General features: G+C 41.2%; 1 protein-coding gene across 1 annotated transcript in view; it reads left to right on the forward strand.

Moving 5' to 3' along the window:
• Nucleotides 1-21,826, forward strand: part of KIF26A (kinesin family member 26A) — a 95,294-nt gene that overhangs the window by 14,083 nt on the left and 59,385 nt on the right. Inside the window, exon 3 of the mRNA XM_066188918.1 lies at nt 16,583-17,086. Within this exon, the coding sequence (XP_066045015.1) occupies nt 16,583-17,086 (504 nt within the window). The remainder of the gene's footprint in view (nt 1-16,582; nt 17,087-21,826) is intronic.

The raw sequence follows: 21,826 nt of genomic DNA on the forward strand, positions 1-21,826 counted from the left end.
CAGCAAAAGGTCTGGTGGAGTCTTGGGTATGTGTGTGTCCTTTTCATGGTCCTCCCAAGATGCTGTGGGAAGGAGAAAAAGGGAGCATCCCCCAGCTTTTCCTTCTCTCAGCTGAGTGAAGTTCAGAAGTGTTTGTTTTCAAGAGGAACCTGGATTCTTGTAGGAATTTCTTCATCAAGTTCTTGAGGAGGTTAAGGCTGGATTTAGAGCTTTAGAGCTTTTCCTAGTCAGTGGATGGATAGCAGGTAAAAAAATAGGATGAAATTTTATGGACTCTTTTTTTTTTTTTTTTTTTTTTTTTTGAGAAGAAAATGTGAAATTGTTTAGTTTTTCCATCATCCAGCTTCCACAGCAGCATGTGTGAATACAGCGAAACATCTGAACTCCAGCCCACTCACACTCTGCTGCAGGCCTCCCTAGGGGCCCAGGGCAATTCAGCTAGCATTACATTTTTAGATAAGCTTACCCCATTTAGCACATGCATTTTGATCAGCCTGCGATTACAGACTGGTGACTTGCATGCATATGTACCAGAGCCCTGGTGTTGGTTTTCTTTAGGCATGCACTGGTTTTATGAGCATTAATCTGGTGTGTACACTTCAACTGTATTTATTTCTAGTCCCTTTTTACCTTCATCTTTTTGGCTGCAAAACAGCAGAGATCCCTTTCCTTTGAGTGAGTGGGCAGAACCATACTTGTGACATATTTTAAGACTGCTTAGAAGACATAAACTTATTTAAGTGCTTGTGATTTATCTGGTTTTGCTTTATTTGATTCTTTAAATGTCAGCCACTCTGAAGAGTTCTAGGATTTTCCTCCTTTATTTGGGTAGTGTCAGTTGATGGGAAGGCAGCTGATGTGCTGAAAGCATCACTCCCTTAGGAATTTGGTGCGTGAAGTGTTTAGCTGGGAAGAAAGCTCCGTGACAGTTACCCTTTTGTTTTTGTTGTCTTTTGTTTCCCCCCTGCCCCCTCCCTCTGAAAAGCTTCGGTTTTGCCCAGCTGGTTTAATGGTTAAAGAATGCTGCAACTCTGTTCAGCTGTGCAATGGCTTTCAGGTAGTGAGAGGTATCTGAGGAATGAGAGGGATCCCATGGGAATAACTGGCTGGCACTTGGTTGACCTAACCTGACGGATCTATACATAGTCCCAGTTCCTGCCAAGAGAGCACCTGATGCAGCAGCAGCTGCCGGGGGTGTGACCCCTTCTGGTACCCGGGGCCTGCGTGGGCATGTGCCTCCCTACCTGTCTGCTGGGTGTGGCTGCCTCCAACACTTCCCACCCTCCTGTGCTCCTGGAGAAGGCAGCCCCTTCAGGACACCTTGACCTAGCTGCAAGGAGCTGTTGGAGCCCCGATGTCAGGAGGGAACTGGGATCCCTCTGGTATCTTCTGTAGAGGAGCAGCTGGTCTGGCTCCCTTATGCACACAGGGCTTCTTGATGCAGTGTTTGGCATATGTAAATATGACTACATATATTAGTAAATATATATATATATAGAGAGGAAGGGAGTGAAGGGGTGGAAATGCATTTGGCATTATGAACTTGTAACTGTGCAAGGTGGGAGGTGGCTTGAGGCATCTCCCCCTCCTAGACCCCACTGGCTGTGTTGCTGGCTCCAGTAGGGGCTCCAGGAAGGATGGAAACCATCCAGTGTGCTGCTGCTTTCCAGAAACACTTGAGATCAGAGTCTTATGAGTATGTATCACCTCACATGTATCTTGCTTGTTTCAGGTTATGTTGTGATGGCAGTCCTGATCATTATCTCATTTTAATTTTCGAGAGCATGATGTATGTGGATACACCTACTGCGCTCAGAGATTTCGCTGCGAGATTAGAGACATGTTTAGGAAATTAGTAATGAGAGAAAAACACGTAATTAAAAATGATATCAGTTTGGAAGCTCATCCATCTTCAGCCAGCTTGCTGGAAGAGAAAGGAGTCTTACACAATACCTAGTGGTGGGAAAATGCATTTGGCTCTCCACATTTTAAACAGGAAGGAACTATTTTAATGACAGACTTACAATAGTAATTGGGGAATTTACTTGTGAACACTGGATAACATTATAGCTGAATAATATTGCAGTAATTCTGTATAAAGTTATGGCAGATCTTGTTATATTTGTTTACTTTTAATGATACCTTCACACAATTTTTTAAAAACTTACTTGGAGCCTTTCTAAAACAATTGGGTAGTTGTACTGAAAATAGCATTCATAATTTGAGGTAGTCATATTTACATATGCCAAATATTGTCTGTAACATTATGAGGATGTACACTTAACAAGTAATTTGTTTCCTGAGATATGCAATTTTATGTGAAATGTCTTAAATTCAAAATCTGCAACGGAATTTTAGCTCTTCATCCCCAATGACCATTATAAAGTTGCCATATGTCTTAAAATGTGCTCAGCACAACTGCAATTGTTCAGACTGTGAATTTCCTCTCATTTTATGGTGAAATCCTTAGTTTAGAATAATTTTATTCTTTAGTAGGAGAAACACCATTTGGTCATATATGGTTCATTATAAAATGTGGTAACTTTGAAACATTTCAAACACTACATGTGCTTCATTTTGAGTTTTTATGCCATTTTTCATGAACAATTAGCAGTACCTTGTTTTCATTTTTGTCATGAAATGCCCATAAACTCAATTATCTTCCTGTTTGGTCCCACTTACAAACACACAGAAAACCTAAGCAGATGTCAGAGCAATAACCAGGTGTACGTTGTAGTGCTTTGCAAACTTTTAATTGCTGCAGGGATGTTTCCCAGTTAATGGCTGTGTTTATTAAATGCTCCTATCTGTTGTGCCTTGTTCGGGAGTGTACCTTACATGTGGTATGCTCAGGCTGGTTTATCCAGTGACAGCCTTGGAGTAACCTTGCAGAGGGATGTGCTTTTTCAGTTTTGTTTGTAGTGTAGTTAGCAAAACTGCTGAATTGCTCATGGTGTAGGGTCCAGTGTAATCAAGTATTCGTCGTCTTTGGGTGGTGTTGATGGTGGCTGTTGACTGTCCACCTCTCCAGAGGTGATGAGGGTTGTTATCTGGGAGGATGGACAATAGATGAGGGTGGTGTGGCCAAAATGACTCACCAAAGGTCTGCAGTTCTTGATGGTGCTTGGGGCAAGGAGCCCTTAGTTGAGGCCAAGGGACCCTTTGTGTCTCAGAGCTGGAGGTCAGCAACTGTGCTGGAGAGGGTGGGCAGCTCCTTGGCATTCCCTGTTGTGCTTACCCAGGGAGAATTGGCCTTCCTGGAGGGGTGTGAGGGGAAGCACAGTCTTTCTTGACAGCCTCCTTGGGGTCTGTGCTGTTGTGCATGAATGGGAAAAAAGAGATATGGGCTGAGGGTATCTCCAGTTGCTCTGTGTTCACTGCCCAGAAGCAATGGCAGCAGAGGAAAAGGGGGAGACCCTTGATTCATGACCCTGTGCAGTCCTGCAGATTTGTACCCAGCCCAGGCCAGAGTGCTGGGATTGGTTCTGAGATACATTATGTACTGATGAAACAATGAGAGAGATAATCTTTTCCCATGAATTAAATAATTGCTTGCTGGATGAAAGGACCCAACATCTGGCTCTTGGGTTTCATGCATTTTCTCATGTAGATGTAACTGTTTGCTTTGTTTCTGCAGTAATGTTAAACCTGCTAATGTATGAAGCTGTTTCAGGTCAGTGAAAAACTGCATATAAATCTTGATTACGTGTAGTTGATTGTCTTTAACTCTTTATAAGATATAATTAGCACCCAGTAATCATATTGCGGTGCTGTTTCTGTGATTACCCTGGTAGTTAGTGTGCAGTGCAATCCTGGTTTTATAGACTGGAGCTAATGTTAACGTGATTGGAATAAAGGGCAAACATCAGCCTGTGTTGTTGGCCAGGTAATTTTCTCACCTTTCTGCTGCCCAGTTCCATTTCCTCCTTCAGTTCTGAGATGTGGCTTCTGATTCAAAAGCCGTGATCTTCAAAATGTGGTGCTTCAGGCTGAAGTGGGGCTGCTTTCAGCAATGGTGTCCGTGATGAGAGGGAAGAGGAGGGTTGTGGCAGGTCTTCAAGGATGGTAACTTGGCAAAGCACTAGTGCCTAGAAATGTTTTGATCCTATTGTAATGAATAGCTAGCTGCTGGTTCCTGTTGTTGTTTCTGTTTTGATTGAGTGCCCAGCTGGTGTGTGGTGCAGATAGGATGTTGGGGCAGGGAAAGGAAGTAACTGTTAAAAGTGCATCTCCCTCAGGAAAGCAAGAATGTGGAGGCATGGTAGAATTGGGGTTTAAATAGCCCTTTTTTTTCCTTGGTTTTCTTAGTGCACTGACCGTATGCAATTTTCCACATGCTGGGTAATGGAAAATTGGCCCCAGAGGAAGTCACTTTATAAGTCAAGTTTGGGATTACAAAATCAATCACTCTTGGGTCACTAATTGATGTGGAAGATAGGCATTTCCTATACTGTATGATAAGTCCATTGGTTTTCTGGCAGGGTGTGTACTATGCACTGTTTAGCCAACGATACTCTTTCCTGATTCTGTTGTTAACTCAGGAAAAGCATCAGGTCATTTACAGCTACACCCAAATTGTGGGTTTGTTTCTGAGTAGTAAGGGGAGGGTGGAGCGAGTTTCTCATGTAGGATCTACATGTGTTTTATGAAGTTTGTTTTCATCTCTTTGTGGCATAATAGCGAAGCTTGGCAGCCATGTGGGAATCCTGAAGATTGATTGCTCTTGGTGTTAAGCATCTCGTATCTCTGAGTTTATATCAACACTACCCTTCTTCCAGCAGGAGCATCTGGCTCATTGGCAAGCTCTGAGGACAGTTGTTTTGACTGCTCTGGAGATGCCTCTGGCTGTCATGTGGCTGCTGCCTTGGCCATGCTGCTTTGTTATTCTAGCTCATCCCATTTTAATTTATTTAGTTTTTGGCTTACCTTTGATTCTGATCAGTTGCTCCAGAGACTGTAGTCTTGAATAAATCTTGCCTAACACTCTCATGCAGGGACTTCTATGAGATGCTGATGTTAATTTATTTCAGTGACCGTTTGCTGATGGAGCTTGGAGCAGTAACATCCCAGCCTGTGCCTTCTGTGCAGGTTTTCCCTGTGAATCACAGCATCAGGCATGTGGAGTAAAACACACATCTTGGAGCATGTCCTGCATAATGGCTTTCTGAGAGACTGGAGCTGCAAGCATCCATCAAATATTAACAGTGCACAGTCAGTGCCTGTAATGGTGCTGAGAGTCCTGGAATCAGCCACTTGGATTTTTCAAGTTGACCATTGGGAGCAGAGTTTCTGGCCCTGGTGATATAAACTGTCACAAGAGCAAAGAGTAGTGTGTGCCAGTTCTGGATTTATATCCTCAATTGCTGTCCCTACCTGCTTGATTGTGGTTTTTATTCATATACCGTGTACTTCAAAAACACGATGTTTTTCCAAAGTACTGTGGGTTTGGAAGACACATGGGCTTAAATAAAAGTGAGTGTTCTTAAAATATTAAAGCATCTATTTTCATTAAAGAAGCCTGTCAGGGTCACTAGTTCTCACGGTTGAAATTAACAGAGCTGTGATGTGCAGGAGGTGGGACAAGGTCCTTACCTTCACTGCCCTTTAACTCTGATGATCTCTGGAACTGCTTCAGTGCTGTCCACAGTGGGGGCTATTTGACAAGCTGTCAGATTTTATGAAGATGTTAGCAAGGCATGACTACACAACTAGTTTTAAGTGTGTATTTACAACTGTAATGATAATACTGAGGCAACTTGGGTGGCAGGTTTTTTTTTAGTAATTCACTGCAAATTTGACACATAATGCCAAAAAACCTTGTTTTAAAAAGAATGGAGAAATTTTCACACCAAGATGTAATTTAAGTCATCACCCAGCAACTATAAACATGCATTTCATGGACTTTTTATGAAATGGAGAGGCAGGTCGGTGAAAGAGTTCACTGCTAATTTGAAATTAGAAGCAGGGATGTTTCAATTTAGAGGGGGATATAATGAGTTTGCATTCAGTATGAATGTTACCATGGATTTCTTTAGGGCCCAGGTCTCATTCTGGGGCTATAATTTCCATTCTTAAAAGAACCCTTTCTTCTTCTGTACTTGGCCTTTTCCAGCAGGTGATGAGGCAGCTTCTTTTCCAAGGTCCCAGAACACAAATTAAAACAAAAACATCCTTTTATGTAGTACCTTCAATTGAACGGAAACATAAATGTATCCTATGATGTTAGGCATTGTCTACAGTTGTGGAATTTCTATAGAGGTAATGTTAGATACAGTAAATGTTTTAGAGCCTTGTTAAGTGTGACTGGTAGGACGAGCTAGTGCCTTTCATCTCTTAGTTGCTGGTTTTAATAGGATCTGGCTTGAAGGGTTTTGAAAGTTGTTGCCAGATATTTGATTGCTTCTGTGTCTCTGAAGACAAGGCTTGTTTTGTGTGTGTGTGAGGAGCCTGAAAGTTTGCAGAGGTACTTTTGCCAATCATCTGTGGGCACGTCTAGGTGTGTGTGTGTGTTACAGGCAGACATCAGCTCACTTTGCCCATGGGTTTAATATGTTTACATCCCATGCCTTAGCAGTGTTTATAAACCCTATTAACATGGCTTTTCAGATGCTTTGAGCATGGGCAGAGTGGCTTTTTGTCTGCCTGTGGACATAGCCCCATGGGTTTATGTTTGTAGAAGACAAACCTTGGGCAAAGGGAGCTGCTCCTCTTTGATGACACCAGTCCTTTGGATAGTGAGAGGTTGCACATCTTGCAGTTTTCACAGGGCCACTGCATGGCTTCCCAACAAGAGGGTTACAGGTGGATATTGATGACCAGACTGTTGTCATTCCACTCATGCGAGTGTGACTTTTTGGGCTGATAAAGGCAATTCTTACCAAGCCCTTCTTCTGAGAGCCGCTCTCAGTCTGTTCATCCCCAGCCTGGATTGGTTCTGGGGCTTGTCCTGACCCAAGTGCAGCACCAGCACTTGGTCTTGTTAAATCTCATGAGATTCCCATTGAATGGAGCTTGTCCAGCTCTCTCTGGATGGCATCCCACCCTTCAGGTGTGTCAGCTGCACCACTCAGCTTGGTGTCACCTGCAAATCTGCTGAGGCTTCCCTTGATCGACCTTAATGAAGATGTTGGATAACACTGGTACCAATATGGATCCTGAGGTACACCACTTGTACCTGATGTCCGTTGAGATGGACAGATGGGAGTAGCTGGACTTGCACCTTCTAACTGAGGCATCTCATTTGGATTCTGAAAGCTGGTCCCTGAAGTTGTAGGGAACGAAATGTAGCTATTCTATACTTCAGAAAGGAAGATTGAAAATGGGATATAAAATGTAGCATAATTATTGATGAAAGAAAGTTTTGGGTGTGGTGATGATGGGCTGTATTTGACAGAAGAATTTTTCAAAGTGTATAGAGGGTCACACCTAGGACAAAAGGTATGAAATTAGGAACGATGCAAATTGGAAAACTTGCTATGAGCAAGATAGTGTAGGTTACTAATAGTAACTAACAGTCATCTAAGTAGAGCAGTATTTTGAAGTCTGTGGCACTTGGACCCAATCAGCAAGTCCGGGCACAGATATGTAATCCATCTTTCCAAAACTATAGGAACCATAGGGCTGGGGAATGATCTTCAGATCTTTAAAAAGTAGTCCAGCTTCCTGCACTGGAATGGGGTTATCTATCTCTTGATCACCTCCCACAGATGTTTTTCACCTACTCTTCAGAAATTCTCAAATAACAAGATTTCTCAACACCATTCTATAGCAATTGCCAATGCTCACTTACCTTTGATAATTTTTCTTGAGTTACCTTTGCTTAAAAGTAGAATGATTTCCTTTCCTTACCCAAGTGGCTCTAGAAAGCAGTTCATCACCAGTCTCTTTGTAACCACTTTTTGTACTGGAGGACTCCGATTACTTTTCACCCTTCTAAACTAAATAAACCAAACTCTTCTAACTTCCTACAACATTCTTGTTTTTTAAACTGCTATTTGTCCTGTAGAGACTACTCAAATGTCTGTACCCAGCTGTGCTTTATCTGGCTGGGATCATCCTTCACCCTAATGAGATTCCATGGGAGGATCACTTGATTCTTTGGGCAGTGTTCTCCTCTTTCAAGATATCCCTTGGAATCTGCATATTTATCTTTTCTTTCTAGTGTAAGCTGGGGTGAGCAGAATGAGATCAATTACTTCTATGCCCTGGCATCCTATCTGAAACTGAGGGACAGCAGTGGACTTTACTTCCTTCCTAGTCCAGAGATACTGAAGACACAGGACCAACAGGTAGCTGATGGCAGATTTGTGAATTTTCTTGCTGAAGTTGTGCTGCTGAAGAGTGGTATTAAAAAAAGCCACCCAAGAATCCGCTTTAAAGAGCTGCTGGATGAACAGCTTGGGGAGGGAGGCGGTGTCTCATACATGCCACCTAGTAAGCAAAGGAACTGCAGCAGACTCTTCAGGCAGAGTGTGGCCAGTTTGTGGTTGAGGAGTTACAGATGCTCTTCATCATTCCTTGACTATAGACCCCTGTTAGGTTTTTTTCCTCCTTCTTCTTCTTCTTTTTTTTTTTTTTTTTTTTTTTTCCTTAATTAAGGCGAGGCAAGGAGAAAAAGTTAAAACTCAACTCCACTACAGTACTCCCTAAATTCAGATGAGAACCCAAAATTTTTCAGCCAGTGAGGTTTTTTTTTTGTGAAGAAGTCAAACTGAGGTAGTAGAACTTAATTAAGATAAAGAATAAGTAAAATCCACTTTTGTAATCATAAAAACTGCATGGTGTTCTAACTGTGCACTGTATGCAGTAATTTGTAGCTTGCAAGGGAGTGCACAATGGACAGCATTTTGGTTGTGAAGGCTAAATCGTTTCTGTACAGTCTTCAAGTATTCATTTACCAAATAATTGATAAAACGAGCAAGTGAATGAGACACTAAGAGAGTGTGATCCAATGCCAAGTGTTGGTTTCCGTAGTTGATTTTAAATCTACATTATGCTAATGATGTTCATTTGGAAAATGTGTCCACTCCCTAACTTCTGCCGCTCAGCGTTCTGTTAATTGGATTCAGATGGTTGGACTGAAACAGTGGTAGGGTTCGTATACGGAGGAGTGTTCCAAGCACTTTTTTTTTCCTATGTAGTCTTTCTAAGCTAGAGTTGCTTTCACTGTGGCTGGTGTCCAGCTGTTCTTGAACTTGCTCATCAAAGGTCTGTCTGATACAAATGGGCACGGTTCTACTGGGACAAAAAGAAGTTATGATCACTTGAACATGATGAAGATCTCATCTGGGGCATGACTCCTCTCCCAGTCCATTGGGCTGGCTGGGCTGGGCTTCTGGTCAGAGTTCATCAGTGAGGGAGTCTGTTTCATCAGGCTTTCAGTGCAATTTGTAATTCTGGAAACACAGGCTGTTGACTGAATTCTAATAGCAGGAACAGCCTTTTGTTTCCCATAAAATGATATTAAGAGTTGGTGTTTCTGTGGCATTTTGACAAGGCAGCATGTTTCTGTGTAGTGGTGCTGTGCTCTCATTTTCATCCCTATGCTGAAATTCAGAGCTATTCTATTATCTGGGCAGCCTCACTGAACTCAAACTGTATGTGGAGTTGGTGGCATTCAATATGATGACATCAAACAGCATCATTTTCCTGAGTAGCTGTTCTAACCCATGAGCACTTGGTTTGCTTTGAAGAGGAAAGAGAAGTTGCGACTTTTTATGCAGTTGCGACTCTAATAGGCAGAGTTTTTATAATCTGAGTTACTGTGCTCATAGGCTAACCAAAATTTATTCCCTGGTTTCAAAGAAAAAATAATGAGAGATGGAAAGCTCTTTATCTGTTAAACAAAAGTGTCTAATTTCTGTAAGAGGTTTTTGTCTGGATTTCTTAAAGTCAGCTTCATCCGAGTGTCTGTTTCTGAAAGGAGAATCAAACAAAGGCTTTTCAGACACCAAGTATTGTGTGGTGATAGATACGCAACTCTTTCCACACATACTTGCTTGCTGTTCCAAGTGATAATACTTTCCTGAAGGTTTATAAAAAAAATAAGAGGGAAATAATGTGTGTTGGAAGATGGTGTTTTCACATGAACAAAATCAGTACTGAATTTACATTGTGAAGTTATAGTAAGCCTCAGACCCAAGAGGGAAAATTAAAAGATTACTTAAAACCAACAATAAACATGCAAATTAAAAGTCATAAATTTTAAATGAAGTCATATGCTATTAAAAATAAGCATAAAATTGCATACTAGTTTGGAAGTGTAGTTTATAGAACACACCAAATGTTAAAATTGGATGAAATTAAGAAAAACATTTTCCAAAGGCAAGTAAAATATCTGTTTAATTAGATTGTAAAGAAAGAAGATTAAAAGTAATATTTTGTGAAACAGTAATTACTGTTTTTCAGGAGTAGTCAGGTTCCTGTGTGTTGATCTAAATTTACCGGTGATAGCAGATCTCTTTGGGGTCTTTTGTTTTGTTTGTGTCTTTTAATTAATTTAAATGGCAACCGCTACCTTTATTTTGTTTTCTTTGCACTGAACACACTGCATGGCTGTTTGCTCCAGTACTCTGCCAGCTCATGAAAGCAAATCTGGGAGATCAGCTCATCCCCTCTGGTTCTGAGAGGTTAAAAGCCAACTCATTGCAGGGGACTATGCCGCAAGATAACAGGAAAGGCAGCTGAAGCCATTGGGAGGTGGGTTGAGGTGCTGATGGGAGCCTGAGATGTAAATAAACCAGATTGCTCTCATTTCCTCTTTCCACTGTATTATGCATTCCAATAGCACTATTCATCTTTATGACAGACACCTATTGCTTTAACTTTACTGCAGGCCACTGAAGTACATTAAAGTGGGCAGGAAATGGAAATAAATAGAGTTCAGTGGAGCTGCCGAATAACTAAACACGGCGCAGTCATTTTTAGTGCAGGGTCATGTGGTTTTGAGCAGATTTATCGTATTGCTTGGCTTTTGTTAGAAAGATGGGCACTGTTTAAAAGAGATACGGTATAATTTTTTTTTCTTAATAAGTAAGAAAATGTGCTTGGATTTTTTTTTTTTTAAACTCTTTGGGATGCCAAAGATGAAAAGAAATTGGGTTGAGTCTCATCTGGGTCGAGTCGGGGGGATATGTCTGTGTGCACTACCTCAGCTTGTGGCTGGAAACAGAATAATGGGATTGGAGATCTGAAGAAATCCTTTTAGGAGATAGAATGGGAGGAGGGCCACAGTCCATTGGCTTAAATTAACCTCCCACCTAAAGGTAGTGAGACATTACTGTAAAGAGCCCAAATGGAATTCGGCCCTAAAAATGTGTCTACTTTTTTCCTAATGCCTGCATGTTTTGCTCACTTTGGGAATGTGGATTACTCTCTTGCTTGTTCAGAGGAATGTTTTCAAGGACAGTGAAGTTACACTGCAAGTTCCAGATACCCTTAACCCACAGGAGATGGGACTTCAGGTGAATTCTGTTTGTGTGAAAGCTTCATGTGTTTGTTTTCCCTTGGTCGTTTCTATTCTGATAAGATGAGGTCAGTGACTGAATGAATTCACAACATGTGTTACTTGAAGACTTAAAGCTCATATTTTCACTCCCTTGAGATTCATCAGATAGTTGGAAACTTTTCTTAAAAAAAATTGTTAACACTTTTTTTTTTCCTTGATTACATTGAACACTCTCTGGGTTTGCTGAATATAGTGATTGCTTTTTTTGTTTGTTTGTTTTCACAATGACTGCTATATAGTTGAGAGCAGGCATTAGCCTTCAAGGTATTTGTCAATATAGAAGATATTAGGGGATATTTCACAATGTCAGGTAAGATAAAAACTAATTTGTAAGCAGCGCGGCAGAGATCTGGAAGGACAATTAAGACAAAAAATCATTAACATTGATTCTTTTGCACTGGGATAGTACATTCCTTTCTCCAAAAGCACCCTTTTAAAATGCTGTTCACCTCAGTCTGCATTTAATTATATATTTCTAGTGTGACATTCAATGCTTCTTCTTTCTCTTAAATTATATTTATATCAAGACTTTAATTTAATTCAGTTCGGAGTACTGCTCCGGATACACTCGCACTGCAGAAACCAGTGCCAGGCAAAATTGTGGGTAATTACTGAGGACGGTTGCTGGCAATTTGACTTTTCATCATTTGTTCGTCATCGTTTGTTCGCACTCTGTGCACAGTTCCTCGCTGAAAGGATTAGGTTACAGATGGGTGGGTATTACTTCAGGGACTTCTTAAGTGGGAATCCAGATGCTTTTCTGCCTCCTCTCCTCTTGCTTAGTTTGGGAGTTAGAAGTCAGTAGCTGCAGGTAAGATTCAAAGCTTGTATCTTTGTTTCTTTTTTGCAATGAAAAAAAAGCTTTCTATTCTTTCTCGTTAGCTGAACAGAAAATCTAACTGCAAACTCTAAGTACTTGGGAAATCGCAGATTGAGCTATAATTTCAGAATAATCTAATTTAAGTGCAGTTATCACTGACACACTGCTTCAAATTCTCAGAATAGTTCAGGTCCAGGAAGGTGATTTGGTGTTTCATGCTTTGAAAACCTGGCTGTGACTTTGGTGTCTTAAGCTGTAGCACAGATTTTTGGAGATACTGGCCTTTGGCCACATCCCAGTTGCTTTGAGTTATGTCTGTAGTTTCAAGGGCAGTGGTCTGGGGATGTAGTATTTTACAGTTGTGAAGTATGGGTTTTGTTTGTGTGCCCCACATGCAGCACGGCATGTTACCCCAATAGCTGAGACCCTGCTCAGTCCACTTGCTTTCATGTGCAGGCAGCAGAGCTGGTACATCAGAGAGGGAAGCCTGAATTACAGAGACTGTTTCCTTCTCGCTGTTGCAAGCTGCTGGACGTGCGTTCAAATCTGTGCATGTTTTCCCTTCTCCTGGTTTCAGAGGTAAAGCCTGAAGGCAGGCTTCAGGCTAAATGCTCCCGTGCTGAAGGAAATGGGTGCTTTGTCGTGTGTTCTAGCAGGGGCACAGTCCTGGTTTTCCAAGTTTACCATCCTGCCCAGTTGAACTTGCAGACCATTTCTGTGAGCTCCTCTCATGTGGGCAGTTGGCATGTGTGTGTTTAATCTCCCAGCGGCAGCTGGCAAGCTGGCTTGTGTCTGTAAGAACTGCTTGCTGGAAAGGAGTGGTAAATTCAAGCATTCAGAAAATTTGTCCTCATATAAGAACATGTAATTATCTCGTGCCCTGACCTTGCTGGGGGCTGCTGGGCTCCTCGGTTCCTAGTGGGACCATTTATTTTACAATTCTAACAGTCTGTGATGTTTGAAGATCTAAAATTTGTATGCAGAAGTTAACAAGCTGAGCCTGAAATGAGGTTTCTGGTTTCTGCAGTGGGAGGGGGAGCTGTGAATGTTACAGCATCACAGTATTGAGCTTATCCTGCTTGTTCAGGAGGAAAGAAGAGCATTCGGAAAGTAGGTGTGACAAAGACAGTATACTTTATTTACACTGTGGAGGAACAAAAGAGTCATGTTCTTTGTAGCACAGCAGACTAAAGAGGTTTTGGAGCACTGTTTGGAACAGAGGCTTGTGTGTTGTATGTTTAATTTTTGTGCCATTCCCCTCAGCGATTTGCATACTCCCTTTGTTAGGCTTGCCTGTCTGCTGGTGGAGCTGGATGCAAGGATGGCTTTCGCTGCTTCACCCCTCCCACGTGTGTGTCACACATTTGGTCACTCAAGTTTTATTTCTTCCCTCTGTTAAACACGAGAGTGTAACTTCCACCCCAGCCTTAGTAGGGTGCCAGCTGCCGAAGCGGGGGCTCCCCAGGACCAGGCATTGTCACCGGGCAGTAAAACCGCTTTAATGGGGCTGGCTAAACTTTTAAGTTATAGTTAATGCTTTTAACAGTAACTTGTGTTTCCTCTGGCCTTCACGCCCAACCATTAGCCAGGTGTTTTTGTCTCTGAGTGGAAAAATAAAAGTAATCTAACTATCCAGCTGGGCCCTCCCTGAGGTGCTGGAGAAGGCTGGCCACAATGCAAACCGGGGGGTCACAGAGGCTGGATGTGTGGGTTAAGAGGCTCCTGGTAAAGCTTGGCAAAATATAAGCATTGGAAATGAGATGCTTTTTTTGTTTTGTTTGTTTGTTTTTGATACTGTAAATAAATTACGAGGTTTAGATTTGGAATACTATGTGCCTATAAGCTTTGCTCTGTGTAATTTTCTTAATATACGTGTTTTTAAAATTTATTTTTGTTCCCCCCTTTTATATGACATCCACTTGATTTCTTTGTAACTGCGAGACAGGCCTGACTCTGATCTGCCTTATGCTGTAAACTGTGTTTATGGAGCTAGAATTGGGGTCATTAATTTTCTTTACATCAAAAGAAGTAATTTCTTTTAAATGAGAAGCCTGTTTCACCTAGTAATTCGCTTTAATTGCTTATTTGAAACTTTTGACATTTGATAGCAATTTAAACATTGCCAGATGAGGCTCCTGCAGTTGGGAACGTGCAGGTGCTTCCTTGTGTGCCCAAGTTGGATCAAAGGAGTGAGCCCAGGGATGTGCCTGGCCACAGACAGGGCACACAGTGCTGGAAGGTGCTGTGCTTTGGGGCTGTTTGAATAGATGCTGTGTGTCAGCCTCGGCAAGTATTTGCTCAGAGGGCTCTCCCTTGGAGAAGTTTCTGAGGAGCACTGAGCGCGGTGCTGTTTGTTTTTCTTGGGAGATAGACTGCATGGCCTTTGTTTTGCCCGAGGCTAAATCTTGCAGCACTGAATCTCTGTGTTTTTTTAGTCTAACCAATAGCACTTTCTGCTGAAGGGATAGAAAAAAGTTTCTAAAATATTAATTACTTTTCTTTCCTGACTAATATCTCTTAATTTAGTATTACAATCTTCTGGGAGGTTTGGTGGGAAAGAATTTTCTTCCTCATGAGGGTAAGCAAATGGTGCAGTTTCAAAGGAATTTTTAGCAGTATCTAAACCTCAATAAAGAGAAGAGACAAAAAAGAAACAGTGTTTTTCACTTCATTTTTTTTTTTCTGGTTCACTAATGTGAATCAATTTATTGTTCAGTCAGTGGCAGGAGTAGCTTTTCTTAGTCTGAGAAGTATTTTTTATTTTAAGTCGATAAACAATAATTTAGATTATTGCGGAAAGTGCAACTTTGGTTAATGGCTTTTGGCTGTGGAATTATGTGATGCTAGATATACTTACAGTGGTTTCTATCAACAATGTACTGTGTCTCATGAGAGATGAATACTATTGCAGGAGTAGTCCAACAGCTAAACATGGGATAAATTCTGTGCTGCTGCTGCAGAAGTTAAGCAGTATTTCAGTATTTTCTGAATTCAGAGCAAAGCCAAAGTACCAGTGCCAAGACTTCTTTAAAGAGTTTTATTGATGTGCATTGTAATTAAAACCAGAATTAGTTTTCTAATAGGACATTCATTTTCTAGAGAGCAGTTGCATCTTGGCATAAAGTAATACATTTTTAAAAACAAATGCCAATCTGGGGATATCCCCAGCATATGTTGGATGGCTGATTTACCAGCTATGTGTGTCCTACTTATTAACAAGAAAATTAAATATTTTCATTTAAAATAATTATACAAATAAACCTTTGGCTCTGCTGTGATTTCATTAGAACCTTAATTGTTTAGAGAGCTCTGTGAGAGTGTGTGAAGTTGGGTCGGTTTTACTGCCTGGTGTTAGTCTTGAGAGCAGATTTACGACAGGGCTGGATTTAATCTCTTGACTAATCTTTACAGTAGCAGGCCTGGGATGGGAAGGCGTTTGTGTGTTTCAGGAGATAGGTAACTCTATCTCTGAAGTGGAAACATGGTGCTGGGTTTTAAAATGTCTTAGCAGCCTTTAAATGAACTAGCCAAGGGGTGGTGGGGAATTGCTCTGTGGAAACAAAATTGGTGTTGCTTTTAAATCAGGGTCTTGTGTGCACATTGTCACACCTTCGCACATGGCTGTAGGCTCAAATCTATTTCTCATTAAAGCAACTGTAGCAGAAGGGAATATTGTGACCATCTGGGTTGCAAAGATCAGAAATAACAGTCCTGTGGCAGCAGAATGTAAACTGGCTTTTATGCCACTTGATTAATCATTTCTGAGGTAAGGCCAGCAAGACGATTACCAGGTCACACATTAAGTTTTTAAAATGCTTTAAAGTCTAATTTTCCTGGGTTTCTGATGGTGGTATGCCTTTGAATCAAGTTACAGTATTTGTAGGTTCAGCATCTCAACTAACGTTGTTCCTGAGCATGAGTAACATGGGTGCCTTAGATGTCTCCAAAGGAGAGTTAATTAGAAGAATGAGCAGTTATCAAGAAACACTGCAACTCCACTGTTTAATTCTGATGATAATTTTCATGCTGGGTCTAATACAAATGAATTCACTTATGGTTTATTAATCCACTGCGAGCCTGTTAGGGTATTCAGTGGGAAAAATGCTGAGAGTTACTAGAACAGATTTAAAGTACTTCTGTGAGGGGAGAGCAAATCAGAGAACTTTGCTTTTACCTCTCCTTTTTATCTTTCTGCACTGCTTCGATTTTGACTGAGTATGGTGTATTTTCCCCCCCCTTTTTTTTTGCTTTTTTAGGACCCACGATTATCAGCTTTAATTTTTGACAAGCTTCAAGTGCCTGACTATTTACAGAAAAACAGGAATGAAGGAGAGAGCAGATGCGAAACTTGTGCCACTCACTTGAATCAGCTGAAGCAGGAAGCCATTCAGATGATGCACACCCTCAGCCAAACCAGCTACCCAGAGATGCCCGACCTCCCGCCCGGCGCCGGGGCAGTGACCAGCATGGTACCCAGGATGGTCACTGTCTCTTCCCAGAGAGACCTGCCAGTCATTGCTGGGCAGATGGGCAGGCAGCCTGGAAAGTCACCCAATAATCCCTTCTCTGCGGCAGAGAGGAAGAAAGGACTCGGATGGTCTCAAGGCGTGGGCAGTTTTCCCAACTCCAGCGTCCAAGTGACGGTGGCCCCCAGTGGTCTCAGCGGTGCCCTGAGCTCTGTCACCATCCAGGCTCAGCAGTACCTCGAGGGCATGTGGAGTATCTCCAGGGTGAACAGCTTCCTGCCTCAGGCTTGTCTTGTAAGTAGTGATCTTTCAGCTGCTTGAGTTTTGTTTGTGTGTGTGTGTGGACAGAGAGATACAGATAAAATTTGAGATCTATACATATTTATCTTTGTGGGGATCAGCTAATGGTATTCTTAGCCATGCTTCAAGAGCTGAAGAGTTAAAGAGCTTTGAAAGACGTTCTTTCAGATGTCACCAGGAATTTGCTTTCTTATCTCACATGATGAGATCCTTTCCTCAGATGTTTTTGCACCTATTTTAGCTTCATGTATACAGGTGATGTTGTTAGTCTGTCACATACCTGGTAACCCCTTTAGAAAAACACAAAAGGCCACGTTTGTCACATGTGAAACTCTGGGGGCTTCATGGCATTTTATCAAAGATGAACTTGACCCTCAAGTCTAGTGCTGAGCTTCTAACGCTGTGTGCAGTTCAGCAGTTGCTGTTGGTGGACTGTGATGCACAGGATTAATCTGCTGCTTAGATGTTTTGCTGAGCAGTTTGCCGCTGAGGAAGGGGCTCAGGAGGTTGCTTCAGAGCCACGTGCCTGTAAATGTTACTGCACTTGGATTTTAAGCTTTGATGTTGTTTTCCTGTATTCTGCATGCATTTTACAAACTCTTGTGGGAAATGGAAAAGCTTTATGGAGGTGCATGTTACCTTTAAAAGCAAGTTCATTAGGTGGCTATCTATGGAACTATGCTAAGAAGAAGGATGCAATATGTGGTTGGTTTTGACTAAGATTTATTCCTGACCAATTTTCAGGTAGTGAAGGGGGGAGTGTATGTAATAATGAAATGTGGACAATTTGAAGTCATGGTTTTCACTTAAAGGTGACATAGCAGATCTTGTGAGATCAGGTATTTTGGTGCCAAGCAGCTTTAAATTTAACATAATGCCTTATGTACTGTTGTATGTAAACACTACCTAATATTGCTTGGTATCTTCAGCTGGTTGAGCTCCAAGATCATCAGAGATAAATATTTGAGTGTTGCTGTGTAACATTACTTTTTCAGGCTGACTTGTGTTTCCTTCCAGAAAAGGCTTGGAGACTTGATTCCTCCCTCCCATACTTTTCTCTCTTAAGGAAATTTGTGAATTCCCATACATTCCACCTCTGAGAGGTTCCCATTTCAATCCAGTGAGTCTCCACTGACATCGGGTCATTCACTGAGAAAAGGGAAAATAGCCCATTCAGCTCCTCATAGTTTATAAGGAACTTCTGCTATGAGAGCTTTTCTCTAAAATGTTGCTTCATGCATTAGGGATCAATTTGGCCATGTATGGTGTATGATGTTACCTTTAAATTGCCTTTTAAGTTTTTTGTATATCACAGAAATAGAGAAGGAAAAATGGGAAAGCTGCTGGGCTAAGAAGCCTGCACTCTGAAAGCAGAAGTATTTCCATTTGTCTGCTCATTCTTTGTCTGCCCTTATTCTTGTCCTGAATAATTCAGTAACAGCCAGCTACAGATTTCTTCCTGCTTAACCATGCTGACTGATAGATGTGGTCTTCCCTAACCACTCTGCTATTCTAAGATAAAACTGTTGCCTCATTTAACCCCTGTGAAGGAAAAATGTGTATAATGCAGCAGAGCTTAAGTGTGATTTAGAAATGTGCAAAGAAACTCAGTAGCCTGGAAAGCAGTGACCTTTAACGGGAGGACAAACACTGTGAGTGTTGGAGGCAGCTTGGATGTGATCCAGTCATCTGCAAGGATCGTTGAGATTTATAAGCAGTTTTTGGAGAGAAGCTAGTCTTAAGGTTGTTTTATCTCTCCTCTCTCTTTATTTATTTTATTTTTTGAAACCCAAATGTAGTTACTGAAGACTGTGAGTGCATCTCTTTCCAGATGGTGCTTCTTGTGTCTGTCGGAATTCTTCCACTGCTTTTTGTATTGTTAAGAGTCTTGTGTCTGATGAAGTTGTTTGGGTGGGGGCTTCCCCTACGCTCTTCCCCTGAGGAATCACAGGTGTTGAAGGAAATAGGATTGGAGAGATTTCAGGAAACAGCTAGTCTAGCCCTTGTCTAGGACAGTATCCACATGGACATTCTTGTCCAATGCTTATTTTACATAATTTTACAATTTTTCAAAGACTGGGATTTTCTGAGTTCTATTGATTCTCACATCCGAACTTGCTTCCCTATTGGAAAGGTTTATTTGATTTATTTACCTTTTTTTCTTCCTTTTTTTTTTTTTTTTTCCTCATTAGAGAGATAATTTTGTCTTTTTTTTTTCTGAAGTTAGAGATAGGGTTTAGGTTTCAGATTAACCCAGAAGAGAATGTTGCATATACATACTTACAGTAATGTCTGTCTTTAGTAATACTTCCTGTCTTGTGGAGCAAAGCTGGTCTGGCTAGAGGAATTCTGGAGCAAGAACCACTGCAGTAGGAAAAACAGCACTGAATGTAGTATTTATTATATGTGACTGGATTTTTAAGACTTCAGCCCCATTTAGGCAACATACTGCATAAATGCAGAAGAAAAAGATGGCTCTTTTCCCAGGGAGTTTCCACTCTTGGTTGAGACACTGGTTATTTTGACCACCCTGTCAATACTCCTGTTTCACTGGGAATCTGTACTTAGGCCTTTTTTCCTTACCAAAGGGTAGTTGAAACAGGTGCTGAACTCCCTGGTGGGAGGCTCCTACCCAATGTCTGTCCTCCCAGTGATTTCACTCACTGCTGCCTATGAAGTGGGCAGGATTAACTTTACAAATTTGGGAAGGCAAAGGTAAAGGCTGGGGTTCATCTCAGGTATTTTTAATGGCCAAAACCCCAGGTATTGATTATAACATAGTTACTGTGGCTTCCTTTGTGGCTGTGGAAGACCAACAGGCACTTCCAAGAGATTCTCTGTCCTTCTCATCTTGGATGTCTATCTTGGCCTGCCTTGCCCACCAGTGGTGCCTGTGCTGGTGCTGGTAGAGCCCAGGTAGGTCATGAGGAGCAAATCCTTTTTTGGATGCAGGCTGCTGTGTCCCCAGTGTGTTCTGGATGTGAAAATATACCCCAGTGTACATCTGCCAGACCTCAGGAGACCTTGCAGCCGCACACATTTCTCCAGGAGCCATATTTTTTGTTCATGATTAGTGTAGTGGAATTGTCTGTGGAGAGGAAAAAAAAAAAGATTTGGTTTCTGGTCCTCTCATTTCCCTCCCCAAACTCGCATGTATTACCTTGTAATGTCACTTATGGTTGTGAAAACACTTCTGGGCTGAGTGTTGGGGGTCAGAAGTGCAGGGCATCGTAAATTTTTAATATGTGTTTGGAGTTCAAGTGTGAAAAATCCATTATATAGATTATAAATTTTTTGAACAGGAACGTGTGTTTGAAGCAGAGTATGGGTGCTGCTCAAACCAAAATAATAACCATGGGCATTGGGAGCTGTGGAGAGGAACAGTAATTAAGGATCTGGAGGAAGGTTCAGGGAGGGGAAGACTAGGATTGCAATCAAAGTGCAAAAGGTGAAGATGTAATCAGCTGCTTTACCCAAGTGGCCTGTTGTGAAAAATTACCAAACATAATCACCAGTAGCAGTGATAAGTTGTCTGAACAGTCAGTGAACACAGTGGAGAGGAGGGAGCTGGAGTAACTCTGGGTAAGGCAGCTGATTTGTGCTGGACACCTGGCAACTATAATAAATAGTTTTATATTGATGTTTTTAGTTCTAGACCTGACGAGTGAATATAAGGTTACTACTCAAATGAAAAAAACCAAAAGCCATTATCAGTGTTTAGCACTGCCACCCAGTTTAATGCAAAAGGAGAGGACTGAGGGGAGTTTGGGCTTCCCAGGTGTGTTGGAATCTGGCTGAGAAGTAGAACAATAAAACCAGTGAAAATAACTTGTACGCCTGTTAGAAGTATCTGCATTTATTGTGTATTGTAGGAAAAAAGAGGTCTTACTGTATATTTTAAATTGACTGTGTTATTATTATGCAGTGTTATGTACTGCATAAAAGTGCTAAAGTAGCCATGCCATGTTTTATAAAGACATCTCAGTGAAATAGAGCTTATTTGCAAATTGCTTTTTCTTTGATCTTACACTAAATGAAATCCTGGTCACACTGTGTTTCTTACTTGAATATATACAATTGGCACCGATTATAAGGCAAAGCATTATGGCTCCTTGAATACTTAACCAGTTTGGAAGTGGATTTAAAAATATGTTAAAAATGCACCATTAAGAAATTGAAAAAATTGGAGCACTAAAAATTTTGAAGTGCCTTAAGTAAAACTTTTAAAGCCTATGTATGTGAAATTGTAAAATCATCAAATGCTCAATGTATGTCCCTGAGAGTATTCACAAATTTAAATTTAGGTATGGGTTTATTGCTTGGGTCTGTGAGGTTCAGAGAGGGAGGGTTCACCCCCAGCACAGCACAGGTAAATGGGTGCACAGACTCTAAAGTTAAAGAACTTGTGTTTATTTGTCTTATGTGAAATACCTATGAGTTATTTTAGTCACAATTCAAGCTTTCCTGTAGTTTGAGTAAGTCTTCTGCTTGCCCTAATCTAAACCAGATGGATTTGTCTGAGAGTAGTTCAGCCTCTGTTGACTTTCCTTAAAGCCTCTTTGTTTGTTTATAGCAAGGGTGACTTATATTTTGTTTAAAAGATGCAATAAAAAGCTGACTGTGGAAAACAGAACAATGACAAGATTTACTTTCCAGCATTTACTTTTTTATTTTGATAAATGTCATGCCAAATGGATTTTTAAATTAATTTTTAAAACCCTTCTTGATAGCTTT

The sequence above is a fragment of the Chamaea fasciata genome, unplaced genomic scaffold (genome assembly GCF_029207755.1).
Source record: "Chamaea fasciata isolate MVZ Bird 193981 ecotype frontalis unplaced genomic scaffold, bChaFas1.0.hap1 SCAF_7, whole genome shotgun sequence".
Classification (NCBI taxonomy): domain Eukaryota; kingdom Metazoa; phylum Chordata; class Aves; order Passeriformes; family Sylviidae; genus Chamaea; species Chamaea fasciata.